This window comes from Zingiber officinale, chromosome 6A (assembly GCF_018446385.1).
Source record: "Zingiber officinale cultivar Zhangliang chromosome 6A, Zo_v1.1, whole genome shotgun sequence".
Taxonomy (NCBI): Eukaryota; Viridiplantae; Streptophyta; class Magnoliopsida; order Zingiberales; family Zingiberaceae; genus Zingiber; species Zingiber officinale.
The window spans coordinates 10,041,032-10,061,453 of record NC_055997.1 but is presented as its reverse complement, the minus strand read 5'-3'; the positions used below and the strand labels follow the sequence as shown (position 1 = coordinate 10,061,453).

At 39.8% G+C, this 20,422-nt stretch overlaps 3 protein-coding genes across 6 annotated transcripts; 1 reads left to right on the top strand and 2 right to left on the bottom strand.

The window, feature by feature from the left end:
* Positions 1–205: 205 nt before the first annotated feature.
* Positions 206–1,658, bottom strand: LOC121995766 (two-component response regulator-like PRR37). Its single transcript, XM_042549532.1, has 3 exons — positions 927–1,658; positions 680–826; positions 206–608 (listed from the first exon to the last, which is right to left on the bottom strand). Exons 1-3 carry the CDS (start codon positions 1,272–1,274, stop codon positions 363–365), a joined length of 741 nt encoding a protein of 246 aa, XP_042405466.1. The 5' UTR covers positions 1,275–1,658; the 3' UTR covers positions 206–362.
* Positions 1,659–2,778: 1,120 nt separating this feature from the next.
* Positions 2,779–12,749, bottom strand: LOC121995765. 4 transcript variants are annotated; one of them, XR_006115905.1, is made up of 9 exons: positions 12,225–12,749; positions 11,140–11,217; positions 10,947–11,027; positions 9,887–10,044; positions 8,599–9,800; positions 6,398–6,514; positions 3,743–6,223; positions 3,364–3,650; positions 2,779–3,194 (listed from the first exon to the last, which is right to left on the bottom strand). XR_006115905.1 is itself a non-coding variant. In XM_042549531.1 (6 exons), exons 1-6 carry the CDS (start codon positions 12,657–12,659, stop codon positions 6,384–6,386), a joined length of 2,085 nt encoding a protein of 694 aa, XP_042405465.1. In that variant the 5' UTR covers positions 12,660–12,748; the 3' UTR covers positions 6,262–6,383. The 4 variants fall into 4 exon arrangements, 1 of the variants encoding a protein (XP_042405465.1); XR_006115906.1 differs by having other exon boundaries at positions 3,743–3,816; XR_006115904.1 differs by having other exon boundaries at positions 6,368–6,514; positions 12,225–12,748.
* A 129-nt stretch (positions 12,750–12,878) lies between these two features.
* On the top strand, positions 12,879–14,857 carry LOC121993711 (60S ribosomal protein L35-like). The gene is made up of 4 exons (XM_042548057.1): positions 12,879–13,002; positions 13,094–13,229; positions 13,341–13,497; positions 14,642–14,857. The coding sequence occupies exons 1-4, from the start codon at positions 12,999–13,001 to the stop codon at positions 14,714–14,716; spliced, it is 372 nt and encodes a 123-aa protein (XP_042403991.1). The 5' UTR covers positions 12,879–12,998; the 3' UTR covers positions 14,717–14,857.
* Positions 14,858–20,422: the final 5,565 nt, after the last annotated feature.

The window sequence follows — 20,422 nt, the reverse complement described above, 5'->3', positions numbered from 1 at the left end:
AAGGTTGATTTAGGAGTTTATTTTATTAAGATATTATACTTAAACCTAGTGGTCAAACCATAGTTCTTATTTTACACATAAGGCCAGATAAAAGAAACAAGGTATATAGCCAAGTAAGTCTGTCTGTCTAAAATTAGCACTAATCATCACTAGATTTTGTCCAAGTCGACGCCAAAGAGGACCACGAACACAAAATGTTAGGGCATGGCAGTAACTTGAATTTTACTTGGGGAATAAGAACTTGTTAAGAAAACAGTGCTAGCTCAAGAACAGAGCAATCATATTCTAGATTGATCGCAGTTGAAATGACTGGTAAATAATCTACTGTTGAGTGTGCGATTTTATCCGTTCCGGTTAATTAGCTAGGAGAGAATGTTCATGGCGAAGACGTCGGCGGCGGCGAGGTTCACGAGGACGTCGCCGTCGTAGTAGAGGTCCTCGTCGTCGTCCGTCGCCAGGATCTGGCTCCACCACTCGCCGCCGAGTCCGTAGCTCTGGTTCATCCCGGAGCTGCTCGCTGCCGCCAACTCCGCCTCCGTCTCGCCGTTCCGGGCGAAGCGGCCCCGCACGCGCGGCCGGCTGTCGGCGAGCGTCTTCCTGCAGGCGTACTGAAACGCCAAATGGATGCGAGTTAAGATTAAAGGGGGGAATGATGTCGATAGAGGAGGATTGGGTATACAGTGATCTTCTTGTGGAAGTTCCTTTGATTTCGCTTGCTCCGGTAGCGCTCAATCCTTTCCTTCCTCTCCTCGGCACTGTATTTTCCGACTCTCCCCGAAGCGCCGCCGCCTTCCTGGCCGTAGTTCTCCGGCGAACCGTGCTTCCTCTGCCATCACAATATATGGAATGAGCCGAAAGAGCGGAACTTGATCGTGGGAAACGATCCAAAATGAGATTTTTAGCAGGAAAGGTGGGAACTTGCTGACCTGGAGATCGCCGGCGCTGAGCACCCGCCTAACTGGGGCAGCGTGGAAGTTGAGGTAGTCGCTTGAGGATGACGGCGGGGAGGAGTACGACGGGGGAGGAGGCGGGTGGTGGTGGATGGTTGGATCCGGAGCGTAGAGGTGGAGGGGAAGCGACTGAGAGCTGCTGCTCCGGCGGAGGTCGTAGTACTCGGCAGGTGGGCGTGGGAAGGAGGAGGGGAAGGGGAGGAGGCCTCCATTGGCGTCGTGGTAGAACTCACAAGGGGCGGTCGGTGAGCCAAAGGAGGGACAGTTCTGGTAGTGGAGGAGGCTGCCGTCGACGTCGTAGGACGAGGAAAAGGAAAGGGACATAGCGGATTAATTGTGGAGCTGAGTCGTGGGCAGAGAGCGAGGAGCTTCGCTTAGGCTTTTAATGAAGGCTGAAGCAGGGGTATCGAAGGGGCCCACTTGGCATCGACAAGGAGAGTGGCGGGTTGACCAAGGTGGGCCCCTCAGAAGCTGAGTTGGCTGGAATCCTGTCGGCTCACTGCTGAGTTGCGTAGGGTGCCTCCACTTGAACTCCATCAGATTCAGAAGTCAACTGATGGTTGACTAGGAGTCCAATTTTCATGTCCTTTTTCTCACAAGAGCTTTGAATTGCTTCCGAAGTCAACCGATATTTGACTCGGAATGCATTTTTCATGTCCCCATAAAATACTTAGCACATAGATATTCAGACTTTACCCGCCATTATTAACCAGCAAACTGTACTACAGTTTTTAAAAATAAACTTAATATTTTAAAATGTAAACAAATATGCAAATGAAACACTAGCGATGCTATTGTGACATTGCCAGCTGTGAAGAATGTGAGCTGACTTTAACATTTAATTATTTGAAAAAGAAGAAAAATGGACATGGAGGAGGAATCAAGGAATTAAATCATGAAAATTGTGCCAATTTCCAATGAATAAGATTCTATGAAGATAACTCCAGGTAGGGGAAAAGGAGGGTTGTTGCCACCTACCAATTACTACTAAGCATGCATTCACATCTAGAAATTTAGTAAGAATTTATTCTCATCCTTAATATCCTCTTTTTCCCCCATTATATGGGAGATATTATTATCATTAAATTAAGCTAAATGATTTTTTTTTTTTTAAAAAATTGCTTTTTAATTTGGATTTGTTGACATTTAAGTGTTAGAATGGAACTAATTCTAGTCCTGATGACATGACTATGAAATCCTTTTGTAGCAAGGGGAAAAAAGGATTCATCTTCTTGACTGACTTTGCAGATCAAACCAAATTAAATATGTCAATGTTTAGAAATCGAACCTGATCTTGTTCAAGAACCCAAACAACTATGTTAAAACCAAACCACCGATTTACTCATGGGTCAAGCTTCCAAAAACACTGCCAGCAAGCATGAACAAATTTCTTGGACGCAAGGGACAAGCATGTTCTTAAGCCAAATCTATCCTCCCCGCGCATCTACAGAAGCATGATGCCGCCACTGCATGAACCAGAACCACCACTAAGATTGTTAGGGAGTACGCCATTTCTCTCGTAAGACAGTGGACATAACTCGATCAACACCAAAGATGCTCCCCTATCAGAAAGTCAACTCCCCCAATCCTTGATAAGACCCGACTGATATAGTCAACTCGCCAAAGACTCCACATTCATCTCTACTCATGCCTTAACGTGGCCCACAAATTTCTCACCACCGGGAAAATCACAACAGTTGGGGAATCCTTAGCCTGTTGCCCTCCACTTCACTGCAATCATAAACAAGAACTTTTGATCGAGCACACTTTCACGTGCATCAACCACTACAAATGTCCATTCTATTCAAACCGAATCCTCCAAAATAAATGAACCAATCAAACTGTGTTGGAACTTCATAACAAGTACCGTTCTGAAACAAAGCAGAGCATAATATGCGTGAAGTTTTGATCAGCCATCAGAAATTGTTCGATAAATAAGGTTAGCCAGCTATGGCATATAATCAAGAGATGGCCATGACATAATCAGCTCATATAAGAGCATGTGTCACACAACAATATACCAAGATCATAAGATCAAAAAGTATGTCTCAGAACATCCATGCCACCTTTTGACTCTAGAGCACTGATAGATAGTCCAGTTTAGTGCCCTCCAATGATGGGGGATTCCTACTTTGCAAGAAGGTGATGGATTCTGCTGTTCCATTCCCTATTTGAAACCATAACTCATGGCCTGGAAACAGATAAGATCAGCTACATATTTTCAAACTCTCTGATCACAGCTTCCTATGCAAAAGAGAGAAAAACACCAAAGCTACTAATCTCATTCAGATGTATACTCTCCTACTAGACCGAAAAGAAAATGATTCATACAACCAACAAAATTTAGAATAAAAAAATACCCAACAACAGATAACTTGCACTGGGTGTACCAGTTACCAAGAACTTAGGTTACCTTGCATCAGATAACAGGTGGAGTTGAAGCAAACAGGATATGATTGCGGACCCAGATGAAACGTTTCCAGTGCAGATTATTCAGTCACACCAGAGGGCCCACTTAATTTAAAGAATATTTGAAGATAATGCATCACGTGTTTCTTCCTGGCTCTATTGCACATCAAAGCTACTCAAATTGCAGTTGACTAAATTTGTATGGACCTACCACTTTTCCCATGAACAGAACCTCATGTAGTGATCAGGCAACTTTCCCTGCTTATGATTCCACTAGGCTAATCATTTCACCTGCAGTAGCATATCGAACCTAATCACTTAACCTTTCCATTGCAAGAAAACTTTGAAATTAGATTGGAAAATGGCCAGATCTTCAATCATACCCTTAAAAAAATATTTTGCCTGGACCAAGATTAATATCCACTAACCAGGTTCATGGAGCATATTTCTGAGGCTTCTGTAGAAGAAATTGATTGGTCTTTGAATTTGGCTGCCCGTAAAGGGATTAGGATAATAAAGTTGTAAAAGAAATGCCAATGTCGTTCCAGTCATCTATTGGCAAACGTATGCACAGGAAGAGGCTTGTGCTCTTTAGATTGTAGATTAATACATAAAAGAATCAGTAGGATCTAAGCCAATCAAACACAATCACCAGATATTCCATGCATGATACACAAGGACAACACAAAAGGGTTAGTATCACACTGACATAACACAATTCAGCAAACCAACTTGAAGTGGTCATGACCAACCCAACATGATAAAGCCCATGCACACCCAAGGATTTCACAGCTGGCAATGATAAGTTGACTCTTCCCATGCAAAAGGTTAGAGAATGCGCATGAATAAATTATCGTGAAATATAATCACGAAGGGAACAGATATATTGGTGAAATGAAATCATTAACGCTCACAAGATGCATCGTAAGAACTTGCTAGACCATCTCACTGTTATCTAAAGCTGATTGAAGCTCGTATCATCATCAATGGGCACATAGACAAGAAATCAGTTAAACTGACTAAATGCAATAATGCTGAGATTCATGCAGATAGGAATTACATTATTTAACTTGTTAGCTGATGATGGGCATCTTTAGTTGCAGAGCATGCAATCTAACTTTCTTGCCCAATTTTGCTTTGGTTGATTGATAGCAGCTATAATATTGAGATTTTGCAGACAGGAATTACATAATCTAACTTGTTAGCTCATGATGAACATCTTAAATTACAGTGCATGCAATCTAACGTTCTTGTGCAACTTTGCTTTGGTTGATTGGCAGCAGCATATATAAGTAGGATACTAAGATACCATCTATTCCTTGGTAGTTGAAGCTTTACCATCAGAAGGTCGACAGGTGACCTAGTTGCACTACTAAACCCAAGTGGAAATGCAATTATTGTAAGGTGACGCTGAACTTGCAGAATGCATTTGGGTGCTTAAGCTATTTGGCAATGAAATCCAAAATAAGTGCAGAATGTCACCTGATATGATAGAAGGGACTTGTAAAAAGTTCAAAGAGATGTTTCTTTGGTAGTGCTGCAAATATTGAACCACTTGATGAGCAAAGACTAAAATTCATTGATAACACCATTTAATATTGACTTGCAGTTTCCAACAAAAGGAATCTCCAATTTGTGTTAAAGTGGAAAATCATTACAATACTCCAAGCTTACAGAAATTTTGTGATTTTGTCAAAAAATTTTGGTGATTCATCTCAACCTCAAAAGCATATTTGTCTTGGAAAATGAATTATGAAAAGAATGGAAAGGGAGTTAGCAAAGATTTTTTGACAAATATTCTGCATCAATTATTAGATCTAGGTCCCACGGAAAACTAATTCTTTGGTCAAAGCCAAATATGCCCTCTGTTGGAGTAAGGTAGTGTGCTCATAATCCTGATTACCAAAAGTTGTTACCGGTCTTAGTGCAAGACAAGCATTTGAGTTACACATGAAGTCTCATAATCTCAATGCATGACCGATGCAACAAACCTAAGCATTCTAGCTGAAAGTTGCCCTCAGCTAATTATCTTAATGCGCTAGTTCCAAAATAATCCTCGAATTGGTTTATGGAATAATAAAATTGAATGATACTGAATTAAAGGGCACTCAGGAGACAAACTTTTATGATGCACATGGCTCCATCCCAAATTGCATTTCCCTCCCTCAATACACACAATGTCATACTCCATTGCAACAAGGAAAGTTTATCTATTCAATATGATTAGACAAACTTATACAAGAAATTTAAAAATAATAATAATAATAAAACAAGAAAAGTTGATAAAGTTTAGTGAAACTCCAGTGCTCAGCCAGAGTCAGGAAGTCAGTCAGCAGGACCAAGCATAGGCCAAGATAACATGCTACAAGCATGGTGGCCAAGCCAAGAAGCAAAAGAATACAAGACCTTAACTGTTTAGACTATGACTAAGTAGCAATTACCATATTAAGTTTCTCATATTTAGACCAAGCAATGTAAAAGAAGTTCATGTTGTGTTGTGTTGATATTATTAGACACGACAGAATCTCATATGAAGTCCCAGCCAACTTCAATATATTTAACTCGTTCATGCTACACTAGATTGCCTGCAATGAGTAAGGGTACACATGAGTGGCCTGTGTGTGGTCGCAGACAGAAATGAAGAGGCAGATACATGAGTCACAGGAACATGAAGCATCCAGGCAAAGGCATTGAAGAAGAGAGGCAATGTGGCAATCAAAGAGGTGTGATCAAACAGCACGGTATAGATAATACAATTTAAGAAATACACATTATTTAAGGATATTTTACAGATGGTTGATCAAAATTTCAGGTCAGTGTGGAAAATTATCATCAGTGTCTTCAGATAGAAAATCAGCCAAATCCTGCGCATACATGAGAGAATAAGCAAGAGAAAATTCCCTTCACATCAAAGCTTAATAGTAGCCAAAACTTATGACTGCGTACCAAAAATAATGATGCAGAACAACCAAAAATGCTGCGAGAAAATAGAAAAGAAAAGAGCTCACTACAAATAATAAGGAATCATCTTTCCTTACAAATGTTTCTTCTTTTGGCATTGCAACAGATATTCCTAAAAAGCATAGGCTTAAATGAACCCTTAAAAGGCAAATGATAAGTCGGATAAAACAATTGTTCTTTCCGTTTCCTTTTTCCTGCAAACAACCAATATGAAATTATAAATAACAAAGTTGCAATATCTGAGTAAATTTGTCAATACGCAAATAAAACATGACCTAATTATTGAGCTATCATGCTTAAATAGCACAGGAAACAATTAGAATCAAAAAGTATAATATTTAATTCATAGATTTTTACTACTATTTAAATACCTACATGATACAAAATATAAAAAATAATATATAATCAAAATGTTGAGAGAATTTATACAACATTACAACCATAATCAAATTGTAAATATATATAATATTTAAAATAATAAATCATCATACACTATATTTCATTACTGGAAATTAATAATAATAATTATAGTTTTATTAATCACAGAACACAATAAGATATAAAGCTTGAAATAATCAACTAAACTGTGCGAGTTAATAATAAATATTAAAATTATACATTGACTAAAAAAATGTGTAGCATATAATGATAAAACTATGGAAAAATATTATCAAAATCACAATATCTTGTTCTGTTGTTCAATACATCATTTCTAAAATAATAAGATTAGTTGATATGACACAGAATCAACTAGTAAAATCAATTCACAATGTCACTAAATAATATGATAAATTATTTAAATATTTTAGTCTTATAAATTTATTTCATATGATACAAATGCTGATTAAATAAAACAAAGGGTTTCCACGAAAGACTTCTAACAAATGCTCTAACTTTCTCCACGCAATTCTAGAATACAATTTGTACATATATTAACTATAACAAAGACGACGACAACGACAACAACCAAGCCTTATCCTACTAGATGAGGTCGACTATATGGATCCTTTTATGTCATTGAACTCTATTTCCAACTATATCATTGTCTATACTTAAATAAATTTTATCTTAATTTATTGTTACTAACCAAGTCTTTTTTGGTATTCTTTTTCCTCGTTTGATATGTGTGTTTGTCATAGTATCGCATCGCCTAACTGAAGCATTTATTAATCGTCTAAGTACATGCTCATATCATCTTAAACATGTCTCTCGAAATTTTTCCTCAATAGATACAACTCCGACTTTCTCTCTAATGCTCTCATTTCTTATTCTGTTCATGCTCCTATGTCCACACATCCACCTTAACTTCCTTATCTCTACAACTCTCATCTTCTGCTCATGTGTTTAAGTCATAACCCAACATTTAGTTTCATATAACATAACAGGTCTTTATAGAACTTTCGTTTAAGTTTTAGAAGTACTTTACGATAACATAAAACACTCGACGCTCTCCTCCATTTCAACTATCTTGCCTATATTCTATGTAAGACATTTCTCTTAATCCCTCCATTGTTTTGCAAAAATAATCTTAAATCTCTCGTGTCGGACAACTCGTCATCTCCTATCTTAATAATTGTCTTATTACGTCAAATATTACTAAACTTAAATTCCATATATTCTGTCTTTCATCTGCCAAAACAATATTATCAACAAACAACATGCACCACAATACTGTGTTTTGAATGTGTGTAATGAGTTCGTCCATAATTAGTGTAACAAAATAGACTTAAAGCTGATTTTTGATGTAACTCTATCTTTATTGGAAATGCCTTAATTACTCCACTTGAAGTCATTACTCTGGTCGTTACATACTCGTGCATATCCTTAATTAGTTTAATGGATCAATTCATTGAACATTTACCATAGTTTTAATGCTGGCTGACAACCTAACAAAACCCTCCTCCTTTATCCAGGCTTGGGACCGGTCATGCCTGGTTTGTTATTGGCAAAATTATATATTAACTATAACAAAGAAAATTGTAATTTATATTGAAATGCTAAAATAATTCTAAACACAACATAAATCAGAAGTGTGGACTTAGTTGAAGACAATAACCATTGAGTGGAATTTTCTAGAACCAAGTTGGTTTTGGTTAACCATGCCAGATTAGCATTCTAAAACACCTTTGATCCTAAAACAGTACATCACTGTTGAAAACATGCAAAAGCAATACACTGATATAAACAAATCTGTGAAAAAGAAAAAGTTTTTGCACATTTAGCAGTGTTAGGACAGTTTGGGATATAATTGTAGGTGAATTAATTTTGAATAAAGTACCTAATTTGTCGTTTGACTTTTGTATCTTTTCTTTGAGTACGGTAGTATTTTTCACTTCAGGATTGTCGATATTAAAATATAAACCAACATCCTGCTCTTCAATCTCATTAAAAGAAACCTTTTGCAGAAAATTCTCTCCAGATGAGATGGAACCATCTACTTGGTTACACAGAAAAGGTCTTCCAGGACTTCTACATGTTGGGTTTGTATCTATCAGATCATTTTCTTTCAGCTCACGTATAAAAATCATTGATGAATCACACACTTTCAGAATATTTTTCTCCTTAAAATCAGTAAAATCAGGCCATTTATCACTTAATGATAACTGATCGCTTGTAACATGAGCGCTAAGGTTCATACTCTTCCCAGAGTTATTTGAAGCTTCAAAAACATGGTCATCAAACCTATTCAAGCTTTTCTGGAACTCTACAAATTTGTTGTCTTTGATAATTGTGGGTGTTGAATCAGCATTTGACAGTAGAAAGACACCACTATTATCAGTTTTCTTGCAAGGTTCAGATGTTGGATCTCCATTTTTAGGGATACCATTTGTGAATTCTGCAGAATCATTTAAAGACTCAAAGGCATGGTTATTGGACTGATATGAAATTTTTTGAACCATCAAATCAGTTTCTGATGACTTGTTCTTCACAACAGCTGAGTCTGTTAGGTTACCATCAGGTTGAATAATTCTATCATCAACATTCGATGCAGCCATAGCTGAAACCAGTAGGCCAGTACAAGAAACCTTATATAATCCATCTGATATCTTTACACATTTATCAACCATTACAGGTTGGCAATTCTGGGTATCAGCTAATAAAGTTCCGATACATGAATCATCTTGTGTGACATCATCAGCAATGACACAAGGTTCATGCGGAGTAACAACAGGTGATGCAGAATTCCTTGGTGATGACATCATTTTGGCATTCTCGCTAAGCAAAAGTGGTGGTTCAGTAGGTATCGACTGGAAATCAATTGAATTTAAACCAAAAGATTGTTTGCAAGTAAAAACAGAAAGATTTTTAATATCATTCAATGATGGCAAATCTCCTTTCTCACTGGAGATGGCGTCCCATTCATTCCAGTTATCAAGCTGAAATTCTTTTGCACTGGATTGCCCATCTGATATGATTCTTTCAATTCTGATAGTTTCCTTATAAAAGCGCTTTTTCCTTATAGCATTAGCTAGCAGTGACCTGTCAATAAAACAAATATAAAATTACAAATAAAGCAGAACAAACACATAAGGTGAGTGAGAATTCCAATAGTTCGATTAATATACCTGCAATTTTGAGAAATAGTATATTTCGCTCTCTCAGCAGACAGACCAAGCAAAAATACTGCTAAGTTTGCAACATCAAGCGGCCCTCGAATATCATTAACAGTTGAAGCAGCACTAGAAATGAGGAGATTTTTCCCTCGACTCCAGTCAGATAGTAGCTACAAACCCAAAATGGAAATTAATAAAATACAAGCAAAAAAATAAAGATGATTTGCAAAGCATTCTAAAAAGAATAAACAAGATTTTTCCATGCAGATGGAGTGTAAAATATGAAATTTATTATATTGATTATTGAACAATTTTAAAACAAAAAAAAATGATTCCAAATGCATGGAGCCATAAAACTATCACCTCAATCTCTACTGAACTATAGTGCATCACCCACTCAAGCCACAACAGATACGAGCCAAAGTTTGAGAGGAAGAAACTCATATCAATGTATGAGATTCCTAACATACTAAGAAATTCCATACCAAATGACATCATATCACAACCAAATAGGGTTATGAGTATTTTTACAATTAGTCAATGGAGCTGCTAGTGTCCAGCTCAAATTGCTAGGTCAACATGGACACTGAGGATAAATGAAGAGTATGAATAACATAAATTTTATCCACCAGATTTTCATCCATAGATCAACAAAGTCTGAATTTTTTTACTTGCAAGATTTACACTCAATGGATTCACCAGTCTTTCTTGTATAATTGCTAAAGTAATATTTCAGTTTCCTTTTAATTGATTGATTCTTTAATTTAATCTAAAATGTTTTTCGATGCATATACATGATTATTAGCATTAGAAAAAATCAAGAAAAAAAAACCAAGAGGTGGGTATAAAGGAAATACACAGGAGGTTTTATCAAATTCAAATTAGATTTGTACCACTGGTTGCACGATAAAACGTATGACCAAAATAAAAAAAGAATGGAGATATCATGTGATTGAGAGATTGCATAGTCCAAACAAAAAAATGCAACATTCACAACACAAAAGGGAATATGCCATGTTCCCATAATAATATATAAGTTCTCTGGTAAAGAAGCAAAGAAGATTTTTTACACCTTCACATCAGATAGGATCTTCCTTCTAACATGAGAATCAGCTATAAGATGAGAGTATGTAACTTCAAAATATAGTCCACGCTGCGAATGAGGAAACATGACATAAGCAGGAAAGTGTATCAAGAATCAAATCTGACAGGAAATTTTGAATCATTTCAAGTCCAGATAAGTAATGCAGATGAACTTACAGCACCTGAATAGCAAGCTTAATGGATGAAATCTTCAGACGGAATGGAAGTTTTTGAGAGAAGTCCAATGTAATTATATCAACCTATTGTAATTCAATTGTTCCAATCAATCAAATCAATAAAGTATCTACAATAAAAAAAAGTCAGAAACACATGTAAATATGCATTAGATTATGATAAGAAAAAAAGCTTTCTCAGGTTATGAATAAATCAGGCTATTTGCTTAGATTCAAGTTGTAGCAAACTCAGTTCTGCTTGTTAGAAACCATAGTTATTAAAAGCGCTCGCCTCGCTGTGCTTAGGGGCAAGCACAGCCAAGCGAGCCTCTTGCGCCTCGTCGCCTTAAGCGTGCGCCATATGAGAGGCACTAGACGCGCTCAAGGCGCTTGGTCTTACGAAACCGATGATGATTCAACTATACAAATCTGAAACAGCTGGTGATGGTGATGTCGATAATGATATGATTGAGAAAGATGATGAAAATTTTGATGATTTACATATTTGATTTTTTTTTTATTTGAATTATTATGTGCATAATGTATTTATTTACTAGTGAATTTTATATTTACATTATTGTTTAATATTTTACATTAGTAGAAATTCCCTATATATGTATGAATTGTAAATATTTATATCCGGAGCGCCTTACTTTGATAAGGCGTGCGCCTCACCTTGTGCATTACACCTCAAACCCCATAGCACTTATGCGCTTTTAGGCGTCTCATGCCTTAAATAACTATGTTAGGAATTGTCTTTGTTCACAGGATTCAAGCATAATTTACTCTCTAACTCATAAGTTGAACCATATGTTAAACACTGTTATCTGTACTTATCTAATTAAATACGATAAATAATATGAGTGACACATCTATGACCCTATCTCGTGTTTTTGGGATAAAAAAGAACTCTAATTCCTCATAAAAAAATTTATTTATGAAATTATAATTATAGTTTCTGAGGAATTGAAATTCTCAATCCTAAGTTTTCTATTCAAAACAAAGGAATTCACGAAAACTACAGAATGCGAATTGTAACTCTGTATTTTTGTTGTTTCAAATGCACTGATAAAAACGGAGGCGCTAACGCTCACCATAGAAGATTCACAAGCCTTGTCAAAAGCTTCCTGGTTCAGAGGACGGACAGCGACTAGGTCGTAAGTCTTAAGTAGCGCGTTGCCATTGAGGGATACGACGGAAGCAGCCCCGGTGACCGAGACGGTCAAGCGCGTGTACTGGCGGAATGTGGAGGAGCGGGGGGCTCCGAGGAGATCACGGTGGAAGGCAGCGGAGGAGAAGAGTGAGGGAGCGACCTCAAGGAGAGAGTCCAAAGGGAAAGGGTCGATGCTGCACCGTAGAGAGTCGGAAATCACGCCTCGGAAGTGGCGGTCGTAAGCGACGCCGACGTAGCCGAGCTCCATAGCCCTGACTACGGTCTCCAGCCGCGCGTCCTTACGGGCCTTCATCTCCAGCGAGGGGTCACCTCCATCCTCGAGATAGGGAATACTGAGGTCAAAGAAGAGAGCCATGGCGCATGCCGTCCGATGAGAGAGCTAGGGCCGCGAAGGAGTTGAGAGAACGTCGGAAGCGGTAGGGTTCTCGTCGGAGGCGGCTTGGTTTTAAAAGGCCATATTGTAGCTCAGTAAGGCCCGTTACGGCCCATTAATTTAGAGTTGAATTAGTTCAAAATAACATTTTACCCCCCAAAAAAGGGAAAATAAATAAAATAAAATTTAATGCAAATATCCGAACCATTGTGTTTGGTTAGGGTTTCAACCTTTTATAAGTAACTTTCGTGTCGTAGGAGGATCAGCATTTGTCAGCGGCGGCGACAGCGAGCGCAACGAAGGAGAGGCGATTCGGTTGCGATGGGTAAGCATCGAATGTTTTGTTTATTCTAATTCCCTCTCTCGGTCGCTTGGAAGAGTAATCATTCTATGTCTGCTGTACTTGTTGGTTACAGCGCGGATTAAGGTCCACGAGCTTCGGGGGAAGACCAAGACGGAACTCCAGAATCAACTGAAGGACCTCAAGAATGAGCTCTCCCTCCTCCGCGTCGCTAAGGTCACTGGCGGCGCGCCTAACAAGCTCTCTAAGATGTCAGCCATCAGTAGCTTGGCTATTTTTGAAAAAAAAATAATGCATTTTTTTTTGCCTTTGTCAATTGTAGTTAGGTTTTGAAAGTTTGGATCTTTGATTGAGTTTTGCAGAAAGGTCGTTAGGCTGTCGATCGCTCGTGTGCTTACTGTCATCTCGCAGAAACAGAAAGCGGCGTTGAGGGAGGCTTACAAGCATAAGAAGCTCCTTCCGCTGGATCTCCGCCCCAAGAAGACGCGGGCCATCCGCCGTCGACTCACCAAGCATCAGGTAACAATTTTCTGGGATTCATTCTCTAACTAAGTGAAGATCGAGGGAACCAACTTTGAAATGCGTTTCCAATTTATTCATACGACTTATCTCTGCATGCTTTGTTTGCCATTGGTTTGTTAAGTTTTTAATATTTATCAGCTATTCTCGGTCTACAATAGCACTTTGTCTAATAATAATGAATACCATTAGAGGAAGACCAAATACTTTTGTATAGATTGAGCAATAATTTAGTAGTGAGGATCTATGATCTCTCTCAGAATCGGTAGATCTAATATCACTTCATTGACTGACATGCTCAATGCATGTTGCCTGAAGCATTGAATGTAGTGTTTTATGTATTCGATTGTTTGAGAACAGTAGTTATCACTTAAATTATGATGGAATGACAAAAATATATGAAGAACTTAAATTTTCAAAACATTGCCTATTCATTTAAAACTAAACCTGGTTGCATGATTTGTTATTACATCTAGATTCACTATCATCCTGTGTTTACCTGGAAAGGGATACAGAGGAAGTATTTCAATTCCATCCAGTTTCTCTGTTTTATATCTATCTAAATCATCTGTAATCGGACAATTGGACGGCAATAAAATTTACGTAATTCATTACTTCTTTTCTTTCCACTTAGCAATTCACCTTTCTATTTCCTCTCCTTGAACTAAATCCAACATCATGGTTCATTTTGAAGATGTATATCAGTCAGTTAAAAAGGTATAAAGTTTCTGTAGATTTTGGTTTATAATGGCTTTAGTTTGCTGTTGGTTGAACTTTTCTTTGTGGCGGAGCTGATATTTTATGAATAATTGTGTTGAATTACCTTTGGTTGTTAGCTGAAGCCATCATCAAATGTGCGAAGATTACCATTAATTGTGAAATTACTTATTTGAAAGTATGAGAAGTCTGAAGTTTGAAGAAAGTTCACTTGTCACCACTAGTTTGATAAGGCTAAGCCACCAAGGAAGATTATAGTTGCAATTTGAGTTAAGCATGTGCATCATGGTGTCTTGTTGAAGCTAATAAGATTAGCCAATGTCAAAAACTTTTACAATGGGGAGCTATAAGCAACTATAATTTTCCTTATTCTGTTTGTTCTTCCCTCTATTGGTCATTTATTGATGGTATGTTTGCATAAATGCAGGAGTCCTTGAAGACTGAACGTGAGAAGAAAAGGGAAAGGTACTTCCCTCAGAGGAAATATGCTATCATGGCTTAGAGGTTAATGTTCTATGATTTCTATTCTACCATTTAAGGTTTTGTTGTCTTTGAAAAATTAATGATCAGGTTTTTGTACCTGCAAATGGCTGTGTGCTATCTTTTCAATTTTTGTTGATTTAATTTTGTAGTCTTCGGTTTCTGTTGATATGACTTATTTATAATTTTATTTCTACCTAAAAACATAAATAAAGGAAAATCTGGACGGCAAGAAAAATAAAAGGGTTTGCATATAGTTGTGAAGCAAGCATGCATTTTAACTAAACATAAAATTATTCATTAGCATCTCCGTTTCTAAAAAATTAAATATAAAAAAAGTGGTCAAAAACAAATAAACATTCAAAAAAATCATCGAGAAATTATACGGATTTTATTTTAAAATCGTTTTGTAGTTTTCAATAAATATCCCGACTATTTAAAAAAAAAATCATATACCATATAATTTGAATAGATTAAATGTATAGCCAAACATTGTCAATTTGAAAATTCTCGTTGCTACTTTTGATTTATACTGAAAGCTAACTTTGCAAGTTAATATATATATTCTAAAATCGTTCGTATTTTTTGGGAGTTGGATAGGAGCGGCAGGTCTAGCCGGGCCAAATTAGACCGGTCCAGTCTCTTCCCAGAATATTATAATCAAGGAACCTATTTCGTGAGTGATGACACAATCTTGAAGTATAAATCGATCTAGAATTATGCCGAATTGATTTTTACGGTAAGATTGTAGTAAAATTAGTAGAATCAAAAGAGAATTGATAAGATTGTAATAGGATCGGAGCAGAATTAGAGTAGGATCGGTGGAAGGTTTAAAAGGTCATTGATCCTGGCCGAATGAAGGAAGTTGGAAAGTTAGGAATGAAGTGACTGCCGACATGACGAAGACTTCGACCTTGCAAAACAAAATCAAAATCAGGGAAGGGGTCCTTGAAAATAGAAAATCTTGTCATCCTTATTTAATGATAATAATTGTAGAGGAATACTTATTTGTTTTGACTTCTGTACATTAATGATAAGTAAAATATTCTTCTTTACCTTAGCTTCTTTGTATTTAATGATATGTTCCCTTTTGTTTTCTCGTCTCTTCCTGTATAGCGTCATTCCTTACGCCGGACGGGCGGTCCGAGCGGCTCGTTTCACTATCGACCGGCTCATGATGCCTCGACCGGTCGGGTGATGTCCACTCGGCTACTCCTTTGCCGATCGGAATAACTGTGAGTCCGACGTTGTCCACCTTGACTTTGATCGACACCGTGTCAATTGACCCGTGACAGGTGGACCCTCCCTAATCACCGCATCACAAGCCTCTCCCTCAAGTCTAGTTGAAGGAGGGTACAGGTCCAACTGTCTGGACAACTGGTCCTTGACTATTTTATACGTCCGATCGGAATATACGGTCATTAATTTCCGATCGACGCATCACCCAACGCCACTCGGTCTGTCTATCCATGGCCAACGGATGGTCGGAGGGTCTCTATGCCGAGCGGGGCAATGAGCGGTGATACTAGGAGAATTCTCCAAACGCGCTTCTTCGAGCGATCTTGGTCGTTGCTAATGTCAACCATATTTCTCGAAGCTTGTGTAAATTCTTGATAATTATGGTCGAGCACGCGACCATACCTTTGTAATTACGCGCATTAAATGCTCCCGATGATCGAATGACACGTGTTTACTACTGTCGCCGCATGTCTGATGTGACAGGCGGATATCCACCGGTCCTGAGACGTGCGTCGTTTCGAAATGAACGACTGGATCTACTTTTAGGTTTTCGCACCGCCGAATTGAACGGTTGATAGTAACTTGTTGTGAGGTTTATAAGCTGTGTGTGGGCCATCGTCTTCTCCACTTTGCGTCGTCTTCATCTGCGAGCATCTCGGAGAGTCCGCGTTTTGCTCCTTCACGATCTTCCTCTGGCGATCTCTACAATCTTTCTAGTAGGCCATCGCCCCCCTTTGATTGAAGTTGTTCATTGCTCTTAGTGTTCCCTTTCTGGGTCGCATTTCATTTTTTCTCGTTGATTTTTGGTTTTGATGACAAGCTCCTCACAACCTCATGTTTCTGTTCCTGAGCTCTGGTACACATCCCTTAAGTCCAGGTTCGACGGAGGTGATGCTGAGAGTTTGAGAGATGTTTTGAAATTCCTTCTGATTATCAAATTGGCCTGCCCTCGGCTTTCAACCGTCCGAATGAACCGTCGCCCGATTTCGTAACCCTTTTTAGGGACCAATTTACCGCCAGTCTACTGTTTCCGATCCACCCTTTTTTCTCAACCATTTGCAAATATTTTCGTATCTCTTTACATCAATTAGTGTCGAACTCCTTTCGGCTGCTGTGCGAGGTCGTCGTCCTATTCCGCTTGCACGACATTCCCCTTACTCCTCGACTCTTCCATTATTTCTACTATCCCAAGTTATCTGAGCCAGGGACTTTTCTTTTCCAAGTCCGAGTGGACCTTGTTTTCTTTGATAAGATGTCGTCCTTCAATAAACATTGGAAGGACTACTATTTTTTTGTTCACTTTCCCTAGCGGCCGGACTTCCCAACTAGATGACAATTAGAGGCGCTGAACCCTCTAGAACTCAAGAAATACAAGAGCCGCTCGGACTACCTTCACGTAGCTTTTTGCTTCGCCGATCAAAAATATCATATACACAAGTTGCTGTTGGAGGGTGTTCTATACGTGTTCGGCCTGAGCCCGATCCGCACAAGACTTCCGTGTAGCCTAGGTACGCTCCTTCTTGGCCTAACTTTTGAATATAACTGATTTCTTCCTTTCTTTTACAGTCAAAGTCATGTTGCGTGCACGTCTGGTCGACAAAGCCAAGCTTGCGGGTGCTGAGATCAATGCGGCAGCCACAACCGAATTGGAGAGTCGTGGTTTACAGCCGATCGGCTTGCACGAAGACCCACTCGGAAGGAGCGAGGGAGCACCAACACTAGCTAGCGAAGGGATAGAAAGTCGAACGCCCAACGGTGGAGCGGTTGATGCCTCGAATCCTCCCCCTACACAGTTGTTGGAGATTCCTGTCGAGGGGGCGTCAGACTTGGCTTCTTCCGGGGAACTCCTGATAAGATGCAAGAGGCGCCAAGCGGAAGCCACATCATGATCCGCTTCCTCCGTGTTGCGGACACCCATCAGCACTAGCCCGTGCCTTCGTTCTGCTGAGCGAGTTGAAACCTTAACACCAGCTCTTGCCACGGCGCCTGTTCCCCTTACATCATCCGATCGGACACTGCCCCCATCCGATCTTCCTCAGGGAACTATTTGCACGTCGCCAGTTGCCTTCATGCCACCACCGAAGATTCAAAAGTCGGGCATCTGGCCGGCGTCAACGTCTCGACCATTCGGCAGGGCGACTTCGGCCTAATCAGCCCCGAGCGGCCCGCGTCACATTACGGCGGTCCTCCATCTTCCGACTGAGGAATGACGCGAGTCAGATGATGCTGAATCCCAAGCCCCCGAGCATCAGATAATCATACAGGGGCTACTCGTACAGATATGGGTTGACACCCGAGCCCATGCAGCGGTCATGCCTCTAGGGCGCTCACGGACAGTCATACTCAAATGTCTACTGGAGTAAGTTTTTTACATGTTCTTAATTTATCTTCGATCGACTCTTATATGTTTTTGGTTCCTTGCAATATTGGGTGAAGAGCCTAGCCATGTGCCAAATGCTTATTTTTTTGGAGCAGGAGGTTAAACAGTTGAAGGCGTCGAGCAATCAATCATCTGCTTCTCAGGAGCGCCTGGAGCAGATGAACACTGAGATGATTCAGCTAAGAGTTGATCTGGCTAAGAGCGCTGAGTTGCTGGAGGCAGAGAAAGGAAAAAACACCGAGTAGGCCACCCAAATAGCTCGACTTAATAAATAGACCAACACCTTCGAAGCCAAAATCCATTCGACCAACACCAGGAAACTCCGGGCTATTGAAGATCTGGAGATCAAGAATAAAGGGTTTAGGGTGTTGGCTCAAAGCATGAAGGATGTTGAGGCCGCGCTGAAGGTAGAGCGAGACGGACAATCGACCGAGCAGACGACAGCAAAGGCCCAGCTCACCACAAAGGATGAAGAGCTGACCAAGTTGAAGGAAGAGCTGCAGGCCTCCCGAGTGGCCCTGGAGACTTATCAGGGAGCTGAGTCGAGTAAGTTTGACCTCATGAAGCAAGCCTATATTCGCTCAGATGCCTTTAATGACAAAGTCGCCGATAGGGCTCTTCGTCTGTTCGACCTGGAGATTGAAGGGACGTTCGACCAACTCAAGGAAGGTGGCTACCTCCTCGTCGCTCTATCAAGCCAGGTCATCAGTCGGGACAAGCTGACTGCATCGCTGCCTGATGATGTATTAGATTATCTGGAGTGAGCCAATTGAGAGTTACCTCTGTAAAATTTTGAAGTTTCAATGAATTCTTGTCCGTCTGGCGTGCCTTATCTTCTTGTATTTTCATTTTTCAACTCGATTTTCAAGCGTCGTGTACTTCCGATCGACAAAGGTTTATCTACTTAGCCGATCGATCCAATTTGTTCTCAAGGTTGCTTGGCTGTTTTAGCATAGATGAGGGTTTAAGGTCGCCGCTTGACTGTTGATGGATGCAAGGGTTTAACGTCGTCGCTTGACCGCTGATGGAGACAAGGGTTTAAGGTCGCCATTCGACCGCTGATGGAGAAAAGGGTTTATGGTCATCACTCGACCACTGATGGAGACAAGAGTTTAAGGTCGTCGCTTGACAGTTGATGGAGACAAGGGTTTAAGGTCGTCGTTCGCCCGTTGATGGAGACAAGAGTTTAAGGTCGCCACTCAACCGCTGATGGAGATAGGGGTTTATAGTCGCCGCTCGACTTTCAACTTGACCTGGTTTGCCTAAGAGTCTGGAAAACTTCAGGTTTTTTTTCATGTCGACCCTGCATCTAGAAGGCATATACACAAGTACATTTATATTTGCTCATGCACCTCTCACCAAGGTCTATAGGATTGAAGATGATTCACGCACCATGGTCGCTCGAGTCGCCTCCCGTTTTCATTTTTCAAGTAATAGGTCCTAGAGCAGAGCTTTTGTATGACCTTGTAAGGTCCCGCCCATGGTGCCTCGAGTTTGGTAACGTCGCCGACCGACTTGATTTTCTTCCACACCAGATCATTGACCTGGAAGGATCTCGAGATCACCCTCCTGTTGTAGTTCTGTCTCATCCACTATCGATAAGCCATTAGCTGGACAGCCACTTTATCCCGCAATTCATCCACCAAGTCGAGCTACATTAATCTTTGCTCGACATTTTCCTCGTCGTAAAGTCGCACCCGGTCAGATTCTACTCCCACCTCTATAGGAACCACTGCTTCTCTGTACACTAGCTGGAATGGTGTTATGTCGGTCGCCTCCTTTGGAGTCATGCGTGTTTGACCGCGTTGGCCGACTAGAAGGGGGGTTGAATAGCCTTGCAAAAGTAAAAGAAAACTACCCTTCTTGAACTCTCAAAATAACACTTGCATAAAATAAATAAAAGCAATAAATTAAAAGAGGAGGTAAAGGGTTTACTTGGTTACAACCGGGGAGGTTGTTAATCCAAGGAATGTGTCACACTAGTATCTCCTTCAGGCGGAGAAGCCTCTTACAACAATGACGCACAGAAAAAGAGAAGCTAAACTCTAAAGAAAGCGTACAAGTGTTGGAAATGCTAATTGCTTGAGTTGATTGAAAAACTTCTAGACC